Genomic DNA, 13748 nt, shown 5'->3' with positions numbered 1-13748 from the left:
TGGGTAACATCACAGAACAAGGAAGATGCTGAGGGCTGTATCTCACTCTGCTGTCTGTGAGGTCCACAGCACTAGCAGCTTCTTGCTACTGCAAGACACCTTAGGAAGTCTCATTACTCTTGAGTCCTGGTTTACATTAAACTTCCTTCAGTTAATGCTTTGGCCAGATTCAAAAATAGTTTCTGCTCGGATTCAATTTCATTAAATTCAATGAAAGGGAAAATATTTTCATATTAAACAATATTTCCATTGACTTCAAGATTTTTCTTGAAGAGGAAAAAGAATGGTATTGAGAGCAGGGGGAATACTTTTTTGAATAAGGATTACTGGAAAGAGAATGTGAGCTTTCATTGCCCATTCACAGTAAGGACTAGTTAAGGTAAGACACTCCCCAGAATACTCTGAACAGCTGTGATCATCCACTCTTAAGAAAGATTAATTTGACTGGAAGGACAGCAGAGAAATCCTTTAAAGACATGGAAAACGGAGAGTTTTTCTGTGGGAGGATGGAAAAAGGGAGGGTCCACTTCAAACAGAATGGAGGCTGGAAAGCACTGCTCTCTCCACGTATCAGGGTGTGAAGCAGCATGAGATAAGGTGTATTTAGGCTAATGTTGGCTCACAAGCAAGTGGAATCAATTATTGAAGAATAAATTTACTCTGGAAACATGTAAAAACCTAATACCAAAGCAGTGATAGCCTGGAAATACTTGCTTATAGGACTAGTGGGATCAAACAAACTGTTCTACTTTCAGGTGAAGTGTGATAAGTATTAATATATATTGATGAAGTTGCCTGAAACAGAGAACTTGTTTCAAATGACCTAGCACATCCATTCAAGCATTATGTCCTTGAAGTCACCTGAAGCTACATTCAGAAGACCTGTGTATACAAGTGCCTCTCATGTAAAGCCAAGAATTAGATGCCAATGTCAGTTACAAAAACTCATAGAGCTTCTGCCCAGCCATGTAGGCAATTAACTGAACTGCTGGTAGCCTAGCTTATGCCTAAATCTCAGGATTTGAAAACTGCGTATTATTCTGTAAAACATGATTGTACCTTCACCCAACCATCCTCACAAAAAAATGCCAGACCTTTTGATGAAACTGACTTTAAAGCATGTATCTGAAATGCAGGAAACCTGAATTAAATATTTTCCACCTCCATCCTCAGAGATGCATGGAAAGATTCGGTCACTTGCTTAAAGTTGAGAGTTTTATGAAGTAGCAAGATGCCTAGAAGTTATCACTGTGATGCTGATTTGCTCTTGTGAATCTAATTCCTACACTAATGCAGAACTAGATGCTTCACTTAAGGATGTACATAAGGAATTCAGTTGCAATCATCAGGTTTTTACGGGTCGTGTGTTAATTTTACCATGGCAACAGAGCTTGATCACTTAGTTCTGTAACGACCCAGCAAAGTTTCTTAGCTGAAGCACACTCCAAGCAAATACAGTAGGGTCAGTGTGATTTCAAGAGCAGACTAGCCTCTTCTGTAGTGTGTGCAATTCAAACTAATGGACCATCAGAGCCTATATCAGCTTCCCAAATAACTTGATCCAGCAGCTTAGTTGAGTGCTTCCAGAACCGGGAATGCTATGTTGTAAGAAGTCAAAACTACATCCAGCAAGACCTACTGGCTATGTCTGTACTTGTAAATTAAAGAATGTTAGTACCTGGGGCAACTTGATCTAAATATTGTTAGAATGACCCCTGGTATAGTTTTTGCACAGGCCAGCTGGCACTCTTTCAAACAATTGTCAGATATGATCTGGGAGTTGGCTGCGCATGCTGCATACAGCAACTGTGCTTTGCAGGCTAATAAATAGGACTTAATTTTGTTAATGTAGCCAGATCAAACCAGAAAGAGCCTTGGCATCATACACACGCAGTAACTGCAGCTCAGTTTGGACCTTGCCAGACATCAGATGACTCCATTCATCCATTGTTTCTGCACCATGCTCTAAAACAGACAGTATGTTAGCACAGAGGCGGTGCTCAATGTGAAACTGTATCTCTCCTGCAGAAGTCCTGTGCTCAGACTAAAAAGTTCTCAGCATTTGGTACAGGAACAATTTACTGGCTCTCAATAGCCAGACCAAATTTGGCAGGGTTAGCAATGTGCTAGTATTAACAAAACCAGCTGTAACCAAGCTGGGGTACAGATGAGCCTCACTGCACTGTTCTCTGCAGTATCTCTGGTAGCAACATATCTTACTAGCTCCTTCCCAATGCAAGACCCAGGTGGTTTCTGTGCAAGGACTGGTGTTCATCTTGATCTTACAGGCTTGCCTACTACCCAGAGCACCACTGGCTGCACTGAAATACCTTAGTGACTTTGAGGGAACCAGCCCTGGTCCACTAGGTTCAGTGCCAAATTACATTTAGCAGCAGACACTTGATGCCTTAGACCTGTCAGTCAAACAGATTAACCTAAAATATCAACAGATTGTGAGTATTTATGTACATGTGTATTTGTAGGTTCATATATACAAAGTTATACAGCCCATATATATGAATTATATGTGAATTATATGATAAAATTTAAAAATGTTTAAATTATTAAAAAAACAAGCATCTTTCCATACAAACCCCATACAAGACAAAAACATTTTGTGCATTCATTTCAGCTCAAATTTGACAGCAGAAATAAAGCTGCAAAACAGAATTACAGACCACAATTAGCTGGCCCAGTATCCAGCATTGTTATCCAGCATTGTGATGAATATAATACCTATACTACAATCCTCCTTAATATACATAGCTTTTACCTATTTTTGCAGTCAGAGGAACATGATTCTCTTACGTGCCTGGCACTATTAGGTCAAGGCCAAAGTATTTATAACTATTACTGTATGTTATTGGTGCATCACAAATTAAGTACAGAAATATACTGGATGTTCACCTACAGGAATAGCATATCATTAGAAAACAGCAACTGCAAATTCTTCTGTTATTATTGTTATGGGTGGAAAAAAAAAATCAATACTGAAGCAATTCCACAAGATCCAACATCCACGTTTGGTTAGTATCATATGAATATCCCTGCAGAACAGCCGCACTTCTTATCTGAACTCCAGTCGGTGCCCATTTTTCATGCAAGATGATCTTGCCCTCTGCTTCCTCAGTCCAGAACTGTCATTAAGAAATTTTGCTCCCTGGAAGACAGTAGGGGCTATAGTTTATAATGAATCCACTTATCCGAGCAGCATTATCCCTGAAGAAGTGAATAGTTCTGTGATGTGGCCCACCTTGTTGCCTTTTTCTTTTTTCTGTGTTTGGGTTTTGAAAGTCATTTTTTGCAACGCACTGAGAAACAGGAGATAAACACAGTTAAGTGAGACATTCTGCCATCGTATTCTGCTGTTTCTTGCTAGGTCTCTCTTTCACATACTTTATTTACTTCTTGGGATCAAAGTTTTCATCTCCTTGCCTTTTTGTTAATCATGCATCACTTGGCTCACCCATCCTTGCACCTCCAGCCTTTGTTGTTGTCAGTCTTTAATGATGATCTTTCAGTTAAGAGCTCACTAAAGTGTAGATCATGCTGAATGTAAAAGAAAAACACAATATGAAAGTATTCTTTTGAGGCACACAGAGCACTTAGATTTTTAGAACCCTTTTTACTGTCTGTTCCTCAGGTCTGACTATAATGGCCTGTGCTTTCCTCTGCATTCCTTCCATCTCTCTAAAGTATCTTGATTACGATATATTCAAGATGGGTATCAAAAAGCAGTCAAGAAATAACACATTTATTATCAACATCCTACTGCACCACAAGCTGTGTTTGAGCTTATTAAACTGTAGTCTGATGTCTGAATTTGAACAGTGAAGAAACAAAATTATTTTGCTTCAGCATGTTTGATTTTTAAAACTTCAACTAGCAGCTCTTGGCAGGGCAGGCAAGGTTTGCCATGAAACTGCATTATTTTGTTTCCTTTGGAGAAAACTCCATGCAGTAGAAAAAACATAAAATGCAGACACCAGCTGGAGTGAATCCACATATATTAAATGCAGCTGTGGAAAGCAAAGAAATGACAGTATATTGCCACAGCTCAGTTTTACAGCAACTCCAATTCTGACAACACCCAGGAAACTACAGGAAAAGTGAACGTAATTAATACAATTTTATTTAGCACCAGGCAGTGGATTTTGGCTTATGGCCACATTTTAGAATGAAGCAGGGCTCAGAGGAAGCTGCACAACAGTAGAGTCCCAGTAGAAATGCTAGACCACACTACGTAGCTGACTTTGACAGGGTCTTTTAGCCAACACAAAAACGTCGGGTTACAAATGCTTCTCTCTCCAGCCATGCCTTGCCATCTCCCCTTGCACTACAAACCGGGCTTGTCTAGCGTAACTGCCACGCTTTCCACTCTCGCCCCCGTGAAGAGGAGTGGTGAACAAAGGCACTCAGCCCAAACCCACAAAGATACTGGATGCTAAACTCCTGCTCAGATTCATCCATCTCAGGGTGAGCTGAGCACCTAGCAGCTTCTGTGAGTCTGGGTCCTTCTACTTTCTTTCTCCCTCTCATATATGCAGACACAGGCACATACACACGAGGAAAAAAAGCTTTGATGTCAATAGTATTTAGAATTAATATTGAAAAACATCAGCCTGTAGCAATGACTCCTCAAGACATGGGGAACAACAGAATAGATAACAGACCAATGATCAAAGGAGAAGTAACATTTATCTTCTTCCACCGCATACAAACCTGCCTTGCAGAGGGATTTTACTGCATGCAAGGCTGGCTTGAAGAGGCTCTCTGTGCAAATACATTATGGAAGAAGGAGCAGAAGAAAGGAGTCATAAAACAGCACCTCCATTTAAAGTCTGTTAACCTTTGTTGTTACGATGTGATTACAGGGGTGACTAAAAGCATAAGGGCTGTGCCAAGGCCTTACCTTCAATATGATACTCATATATCCGTGCACTAGGCATTTGCAACTGTGCACTAAGGACATTTGACAGCTGAAAGGAGCAAGGGGAACAACACACAACTGGGGTGTTTATCTTCAAGCACGTACTTAAAACAGGGGTTTGAACCATGCACAGGCTTACACCACCAGGAAAGAGAGGTTGTAGGAATGACTACAGGCATGGTACACCCCATGTTCCTACCAACTATCTACCTACCCGTTTACTTACCACCTTGAGCATCACAAACATTGGCAGCTGTAGTATTTTTCTTATGATTCCTTTGAATCATAAGAAAAAAAAATCAGCTGGTATAACATAGAATAGAATTTGATCCTAAACTTGCACATTAAAATTTTTTATTTTATGTAATGTTATTATAACATGTGCTATTTCACCTATCCTAGAAAACTGTGGAGGAGCAAACATTTTTTTCCTTGGTTTGGCTCTGGCACTTAATATTCTGTATTGAGGTGTCAGTAGATATAAGGACATGCTTCTGTAAGTGGGCATGCTTCCCTGAATCAAGATCAGAAGTGTGTTTGGTAAGACTAAGGAAACCAGTCAGTTGGTTCCAGTAATTCTGAAAATACAACTTCACATGTCAAATGTCTATTTTCTTAGCGAAATGACCAGACTTACCAGTACAGATAGTAGAAGAAGGAAAGGAGATAGAAAGCTAGCTTACACCAGGCCTCTTTTTGACAGTAACTCAAGGTATCTGCATTCATGACTGCAGGTGGATCATATGCTAGGTCTGAACTATCTGCTGGGCAACGAAAATATCTGAAAGAGCAGGAGAAGACATCTGGAATGACTCTGTAACATTCTGTATTAAATATGTGCAGATACACACCCTCCCAATAACCAGCCCTTTTTCAAGTCTCTGGCTTACTCACTAATAACGTACATATTGTGAGTGACAATGTGTGGCAGCTTGTGATCACAGCATGGAGGAAAGATTACTGGGCTTTAACTGCATCTACACAACTCATTTTAGACATCATGACATGATGAAAGATGACAGTCTCAACTAACTGATAGTTCAATTCCTTCAACTTTGAAAAGTGAAAAAAGTCAATATGGAGTAATATAAGAGCTATCTGACTTATGTTTTCTACCTGTAGCACTGCTCAAAAATTTATCATCCAAATAATTTTTAATTTGCAAATGTTTTTCTTCCTACATAGGAGAAATTTCTAGTTATTCTCAGCAGCGACTGGATGTTTGAGAAAATCCTGACAAAGGAACCTTTTTTATTTATTGGCAAAGGAGCTTTTACAAAAGCAAACAAACAAAAAAGAGGTCCTCAGCAAAGTTAATGAGCTGCTTGAAGATCAGCACAAATCAGATGAAATATTGTTATTTCTGTTGCTTTGAAACAGTAATGTAACCACTGAAGATTGCTGGGATTGCTTATAGATAGACAGACAAACAAACAGATATATATAAAACCCCCAAAAGAAGTTATGCGCAACAACCTTTGAAACTAAATGTTGTCATAGTAACTTTGACTTCCTCCCTTCCAATATTAGTCACATACACTTACAATCTCTGATAACATTACAAATTATTTTACAGAGACCACCGGTGAGACCTTGCTTAGTTATCTTCATTGGGATGAAGATATTACACAGTATCTTCCACTGGTTTCATACAGAACCTTTCACAATTAACTCAAATCAGTCTGTGGTTAAGCCAGCAGAAATTATGAAGCAACTATAGCAAAGCATATGGAGAACCATGGGAACAAAGACAGTCAAAAGTTCTCTTCAAAGGTTTATATAATTATTTAGAATCTGACCATATTCACCTTGGACATGAAACACAACATAAAAAAACCCCAACCAACCAACAACAACAACAACAAAAAAACAAAACCAAACAACCAAACAAAACCCCCACAACTTTTAAAACCAGTATTATTGTCACACTTGGGTTGTTAAACCTTAGTAAAACAGCACCATTTTTATTGCACCAAACAAACAGGGAGAAAAGCACTTGCAGCTTCATTCCATTTAGCTTTCTGAGAACTATACTGGCACTTCGACTTCTGAATAATACACTTTATCATATGAATCTGAATTGCTACCAAGCTTTTGCAGAAAATAGTGTAAAAAAGCTATAACTTTTTAGTTTCTAGTTGAGATAATGGTCTTGCCTTCTCTACAGATTTACTCTTCAGGCTACTTCACAACAGGAGCTATCTGCTGCCATATGTATCTTCGTAACGCAAAGAAACCCTGACAGACAAAAATCATCTGTGCCTTTACAAACATTGTGCAAATGCAAAACTTGCCAAGACTCCAGACTGACAGCCACAAAAACTGGTGTCTCTTGGTTATCTTCAGAGGCAACAGAAGGATGATCCTCCACTTGAATGGAAAGGATGATGCAGCAGCAGCAGCTGCACTGCCTGGCCAGAAAACATTAAAGCTGCTCAACAGCAGGTCTTATGTGATCAGCTCTGAAAGCCCCTCCATGAACATAAACAAATATCAGAGATCCAGACTGGAAACACTCCCCACTTTTTCACATGGGTAGCGTGAAGACAACTTCATCTACTGCAATCTCTACTCCAAGAGTCTCTAAGAGAAATTTCTCCCGCAGAACAGAAATTCTGCACTGTACAGCACAAAATAACTTATTTTACGCTGAAAAAAAACCAAACAAAACCAAATATAAAGCTGCCTATGAAGATGAGAAACAAAATTCCATCAACTTGTCTAGTCTCTGTTTCACAGCTCTGATGGAAAGGATTCCTTGCTAGGGCTGTAAGCAATAGGTACAAGATCTTTCAGATATGAACTGTTTTACAACTCCCTATCTGTGAAGTACTTAGAGCTGCACTAAGTTCCACTTCCAAATTCCAGCCTATTTAATCTCCAAGTTTTCATTCAGTTGTGGTGAGTGCATCCTGATACCTTTTGGAATATTTATCTAAGTCAGTAAATGGAAGCCACATTTATATTACTGTGTGTTTTCTTTACCTGTTCTAAGTACTCACTAAAAATTCCCCCTCCCTTTTTTTCTTTTACCTCCTGGAAATGTAAGTTTCAGCTGCTTATAGCAAAAGTGTATAGGCAAAAGATATTCAGCCAGACTCCTATCACCGCACTTCATACAATCTGCCTGTGTGCTGAGTTGGCAAATAAGGCTAATAAGCAGTCAGCATATAAAAGACAGACTTACCTCCAGAAGTGATAAAAAAGCAAAGGAACATTTAACCCCAGTGTGAGCCACTCCTGAGCACACAAAAACATTATGCAGAAAAGACTATGGATAGAGTACTCCGGCAACACCAGCTAAAAAGAAAGGAACAGAAATAACAGATGTCAGTGAAAAGCCTCTTAGATTTTAGTCACCTAAGCAATTTTGCAGAAAAGAAACCACCTCTGCAAGTCTCCTGGGTGTCTGTGTCTCTCCTTAGACATGTCTCAGCTGACAGACGGCCTGGCTATGAGCAATGAGCACAAGATGCAGTGCCAAATTTGGCCAGGTTCTAGCCACGGCTGTACTCCAGGTGCTTGCTGAGAGGCACAGGACAGATCACTTACTGTCTTAGCTGGTGCTGCAGATTTCTGTCTACAGAATGTAGATTATATTACCACCTCCCTCACAGAAGCATTGTGAGAATAAACGAATGTCTGTAGAAGACTTCTTAAAGAACAAAGTGACATTCCTGATGCACTTGGAAAGGAAGTAATAAAGCTATTACTAAAGCTTCACTTCTATATTGGAGGAGCAAACTTGGAAAAACATAAGGCTGCTTCTACCATTTTGCTACGTTACATACACCCTAAAGAGATCAACTCCATTACTAAGTCAACGTTGTGAGACAAAGCCCACAAAAACAGGAAACTCACTTCCTTAGCAAATCCATGGCTCCCCACACTTCTTGTTTCAGATTCTTTCTATTAAAAGAGAAAGTGAGTGGGCAGCTGGCAGAAGCAGAAATTTGTGTGATGTTGATTCAGAGCAGTTATTTCTAAAGGCGTTTTGCTTTTTTCACTGCTTTCCCATTTCTTGGCAGGTTTTCTTCTCCTGTTTTCTTGCAATGCCTTTTATCAGAAATCTCTATTTATTTTCTTCATTCAAGACATAGAATAGATTTATTTTCAGCAGTACATACTTCTCAAAGGTAGAAAATGCCCCCCCAAGTTCACCTGCATCCCTCACTGCATCTTGGAGCTATATCAACCAAAGTCAAATCACAGAAAGCATTTGAGGGGATCCTTTTGATATAAGTTCATTTTCATCTATCAAATAATTAGAGAGAGCCCTATTTTTAAAAACAACATAAAACCTACCACACAGCTACTCCCAATGCCCACAATGCAGCTGTGTTGCAATGAATTCCATCTTCTTGGTTCTGGAAGTCTTTCCAGCTCACATGGAATCTATTTTTTTCTTGAAGTAGTTAACACATTTGGATCTCTCTGTGTCTACACCTTCAACTTAAACATTCTCAAAAGTTTATCTTATGTGGTGACAAATCATGATACAATTACATAGCTCAGATTCCAGATGGTACTTATTTACCACTGCTGGATTTTATTTTTAGAATCTGACTTACAACATGACTATAACCTTTCCCCAAAGAATGATTCATCTTCATAACAAATTGCTAACAAGAAAGGCCTTCATGATGTACATCTACCTACTAAACATCACAAAACTTAAACACATTCATTATCACCTATTTGATTTCTGATTCCAACAGAATCCACAAACTTAGCAATAACACAGCCCTGGTGCCTGATCAGTGGGCTGGCTGGTAATAACAGGGGGGAAACCCACGGTGAAAATTGATGCAGAGCTTAAAAAACAACAACAAAAAAATCTGCTGTGAAGTTAGGAAGGAAACAAAGGAAGCAGTGGACTCTCAGAAACAAACTCACTTTCCAGTCACAGGTTTGGGTGTAAATTAAATCTACCTATGCTTTTGACAGAACAACAAATAGGTCATTTATGTCTCTTACACCCTTTTCTTGGAGTGATATTTTCCTGTGGACATAAATAAATAAAGGATCAGTGATGATCACAGTTTCTGAAGGAAATTCATGCAAAGAAGCAAACAGAGCCCAGCTTGCAAAGCCAATTACAGTTTATATTCAGGCGATTTACCTAAGAGACCAAATCTAAAAGTAGCTGAGAGCTTCGAAAGCATGAAGTGTAGAAAGGCACTAACAGCAAGGCTTGTGAGGAAAAGTAAACTCAACAGCTGAATAACTTAAAAGTAATGCTGCCTCAGTTCTTGGCTGTAAGAATCATCCTGCACTTGGACACAATGTCCTCTGAAACCAATGGAAACTTTCAATCAACTCGAGCAAAACATGGGATTCGGCTCCTGGGGAGAAGAAAGCTGGTTGAGAAACAAGTAACAGTCAATCCTTGTTGTTCCTGCTGACGTACTCAACTGCAATAGCAACTTCTGTGGAACAGAGAGCTGTGTGAGAGGAACTAAACCATGGTCTTTACTTCATTTCTGGAAAAGCATATGCATCCATCAGATGGTAAACTTGTTAGGATATAAACAGTATACTTCTATTTTGAACCAGGAACACCCTGATTCAGATAATGACTTCTGCTTTCTCATGCAGTTCAAAATGAAGTCTTGAGATGGTTATGGAACAAAGACTTGAAGGAGAAACTGGCAAAGCAATACAAATCTTAAGGGCTGGAACTTGGTCACTTTGAGTTTCAAGCTAACAAATGGCATAGCAAATTTATCACCAGAAATTTTGCTGACTGACATTTACCAGTAGAAAACCCAAGGAAAGACTGAAAAGGAAGTCAGCTTCTAGATCAAAATGCTGCTAATCAGAAACATATTTTGATATAACATAACCAAGGGAAAGAAACTACCATACCTTTTAAAATTTTGCTCTGATACATATATATAATATCCATATTAGCAAATATACACAATCAATCATTTGCATTTAAAATGTAAAAATTTTAGGTAGCTATCATGCTCCTATCATTACCTTCTCACCATAAACATTCAGTACATACTCATACAAAGTAGTACATACATACATGCGCATGTAGATAGATTCCTCCCATCTAATACCAAAGAAAATAAGGGAAGATTTGCTGTATGAAGACATGTAGGTTTGACTGAACTAAAGCATGGGAAAACAAGCACTGAAGCTAAGCACCAGTCAGCAGCTTTTTTTGTGCTTATAGGGATACAAAGACCTCCATAGATTGCAACTGCAGAAGGGCATCTCTCGGGAAGCTCAGTCCTAAATAATTTTATTCTGTTCCCTATTTCCTAAATATATTCTGTTGTTCTTATACAAAAGATAAACCCATCTTTTTTTCTGTCAGTACTTTTCTGCCTTATTCTGTTTATTACTTATGGATACCTCCTTCTCAAATGTAATTTTGCTTTTACAGAACATTATATCATTTTTACATGGAACAACTCTTACAGTTTGTCTCGCCACTGAACAGGGCACAAAATACCTCACAGAAAACAAAGCTGGGAAGATATTGCAGCAGAAATAGGAATCTCCCTTTTTCAGTGCTATTATATCCTCCTGCTTAGAAAATCAGCTCTAATAAGTGAATCAAACTGTTTTCCTGGTTAAGCCACTGAAACGCCAAGACCTCATGCTTCTGTCCAGCACTTTGCTTAGGACTAGTACACCTGAGTGCTACACAATAATAGTAATTCTCACAGAATTGCTGTTTATTCCCCAAAAAGACTCTGAGTTGACATCAGTTTCCAACTGTGCATGTCAAAGACTCCACACTGTAACCACAGATTTCACACCATACCCAGAAATTGCCAACCATTACACACTCTTCCCTTCCCAGGATTCCTGAAAGTCTTCATTACACTGACAGTGGCCAAGACCAGTTCCCTTCCTAATGCCTGCCTTCTCCTCCCACCTATGGCAGGAAAAACACTGAAGTGGAGGTTGAACCTCCTTTATGTAAAAAGTTGTTCACCTTACAAACACACAAGGCAACACAAGGGCAAGTGCTGGATTTTGCACTTAGGACACTGCAACCCTGGCTGTACATACAGACTGGAGATCGAGATGCTGGGGAGCAGCTCCATGAAGAGGGATCTGGGGGTTCTGGTCAAACATGAGCCAACAGTGTGCCCTGGCAGCCAAGAGAGCAACCATGTTCTAGGGTGCACCAAGCACAGCATTGCCAGCCAAGCAGGGAGGTGATTGTCCTGCTCTGCTCTGCACGGGTGTGGCCTCACCTGGAGCTCTGTGTGCAGGTCTGGATGCCATAGTATAAAAAGGATATAAAGCTACTGGGGAGTGTCCAGAAGAGGGCTACAAAGTCAGTGAAGGGTTTGGAGGGGAAGCCATATGAGGAGCGGCTAAAGTCACTTGGTTTGTTCATCCTGGAGAAGAGGAGACAGAGGAGACCTCATGGTGGCTGCAGCTTCCCCACAAGGGGAGGAGGAGGGGCAGGTGCTGATCTCTTCTCTCTGGTGAGCAATGACAGGACCCAAGGGAATGGCACAAAGATGTGCCAGGAGAGGTTTAGATTGGACATCAGGAAAAGGTTCTTTATCCAGAGGGTGCTGGAGCACTGGAACAGGCTCCCCAGGGAGGTGTCACAGCCCCAAGCCTGACAGTGTTCAAGAAGAGACTGGACAACACCCTCAGACACATGGTGTGAACTGTGGGGTTGTCATATGCAGGGACAGGAGTTGGACTCGATGATCCTTGTGGGTCCCTTCCAACTCAGGACATTCTACAATTCTATGACAAGAAACTGAATGCACCACACATACGCTAAATCACTTCAGGGTCCCAAATTAGGCCTGATCTAAGTGCACACAGCTTTACCGCAGTGGTTAATGCTGCCGCACCTACTTCCACTAAAAGACAGCTGCAGCTTGCCACTATGGTGCTCACTTTGCTGCTTTTTTCCACCATATCCCATGCTAAAGCTGAAATGTATAATTTTTCTTCATAGGTAGCAGTAAAAGACAGGACAGAAATGTACCCAAGTTTTTCAGAACACAAGAGTTATTTTAATTACACTTTAAAAGGATTCTTAACAGTGTCTGCCAGAGCTCACCTGGGTTACTGAGGAGTGCCAGCTGCTGAATTAAAGACGTTGAGAAACCAAAGGGAGATGATTATTTAATGACTCTGAAATTCTGCTAATTGAACAACATAGACTACAAAAGTCAGAAATGTAGTCCAAGCAAATGAAAAAAAAAAAAAAAGCCAAGCAGAAACACAGGAAAATAGCAATAGCATGTACATTAGCCCAGATGATGCACATATGTGCAATGTGTGTACATTGAAACAGAACACAATCTTATCTGTTTGCTTCTGCTGTTGCACAAACCAAAGAAGAAGGGACAACTCTGTATAACTTAAATACACAGACCATACATGCTAACATTTTCAACAGTTTTAAATATACCGCTTCCATTGATCAAACACATGAAACACTTCAAATTTACTGCCAAAATATAGGAAGGCTTCCGACTTATATTTTCTAGTGAATCTTTCTAATTTACTTTACACTATTTGAGTCACTAGACTTCCAAAACCTCCTCTGAAACACTGCCCTAGAGCCTAATACAATGCTATAACAATAAATATACTAAGGTTTTTCAGTCGAGATTTTCAGTTTCTATTTCTTTCAGTTCTCCTGTTAAAATCCACACTTGTTTGTGTCTCTACAGGCTCTGTTCTGAAGCTGCTTATAGCAATCACTTAGAAAGTCATTTGTGTAGTTAAAATGGTTATAACAAACCTATCACCAAAACATCCTAAGTAATACAAAACCGTGTTACGCAAACCAACAGAAATATTTTGCAATTTGCTA

The 13748-nt window shown here is 39.7% G+C and overlaps 1 protein-coding gene across 2 annotated transcripts in view; it reads right to left on the bottom strand.

Annotated features, from left to right (window-relative positions):
* Positions 1–2454: 2454 nt before the first annotated feature.
* The window catches only part of CNIH3 (cornichon family AMPA receptor auxiliary protein 3), a 53088-nt gene continuing 41794 nt past the window's right edge, over positions 2455–13748 (bottom strand). The window contains exons 4-8 of one of the 2 annotated variants that reach the window (XR_010471638.1): positions 8118–8230; positions 5568–5711; positions 3397–3549; positions 3254–3311; positions 2455–3160 (exon numbers count right to left, since the gene is read on the bottom strand). Coding sequence is in view for 1 of the 2 variants with exons in the window: in XM_065058589.1 (XP_064914661.1) it covers positions 3522–3549; positions 5568–5711; positions 8118–8230 (285 nt within the window). In the remaining variant the exon portion in view is untranslated. Of the gene's footprint in view, positions 3550–5567; positions 5712–8117; positions 8231–13748 lie in introns of both variants that reach the window. The other variant, XM_065058589.1, reaches the window with a different exon arrangement.

Source organism: Columba livia, chromosome 3 (assembly GCF_036013475.1).
Source record: "Columba livia isolate bColLiv1 breed racing homer chromosome 3, bColLiv1.pat.W.v2, whole genome shotgun sequence".
In the NCBI taxonomy this organism is placed as follows: domain Eukaryota; kingdom Metazoa; phylum Chordata; class Aves; order Columbiformes; family Columbidae; genus Columba; species Columba livia.
This window is presented reverse-complemented; position numbering and strand designations above follow the sequence as displayed.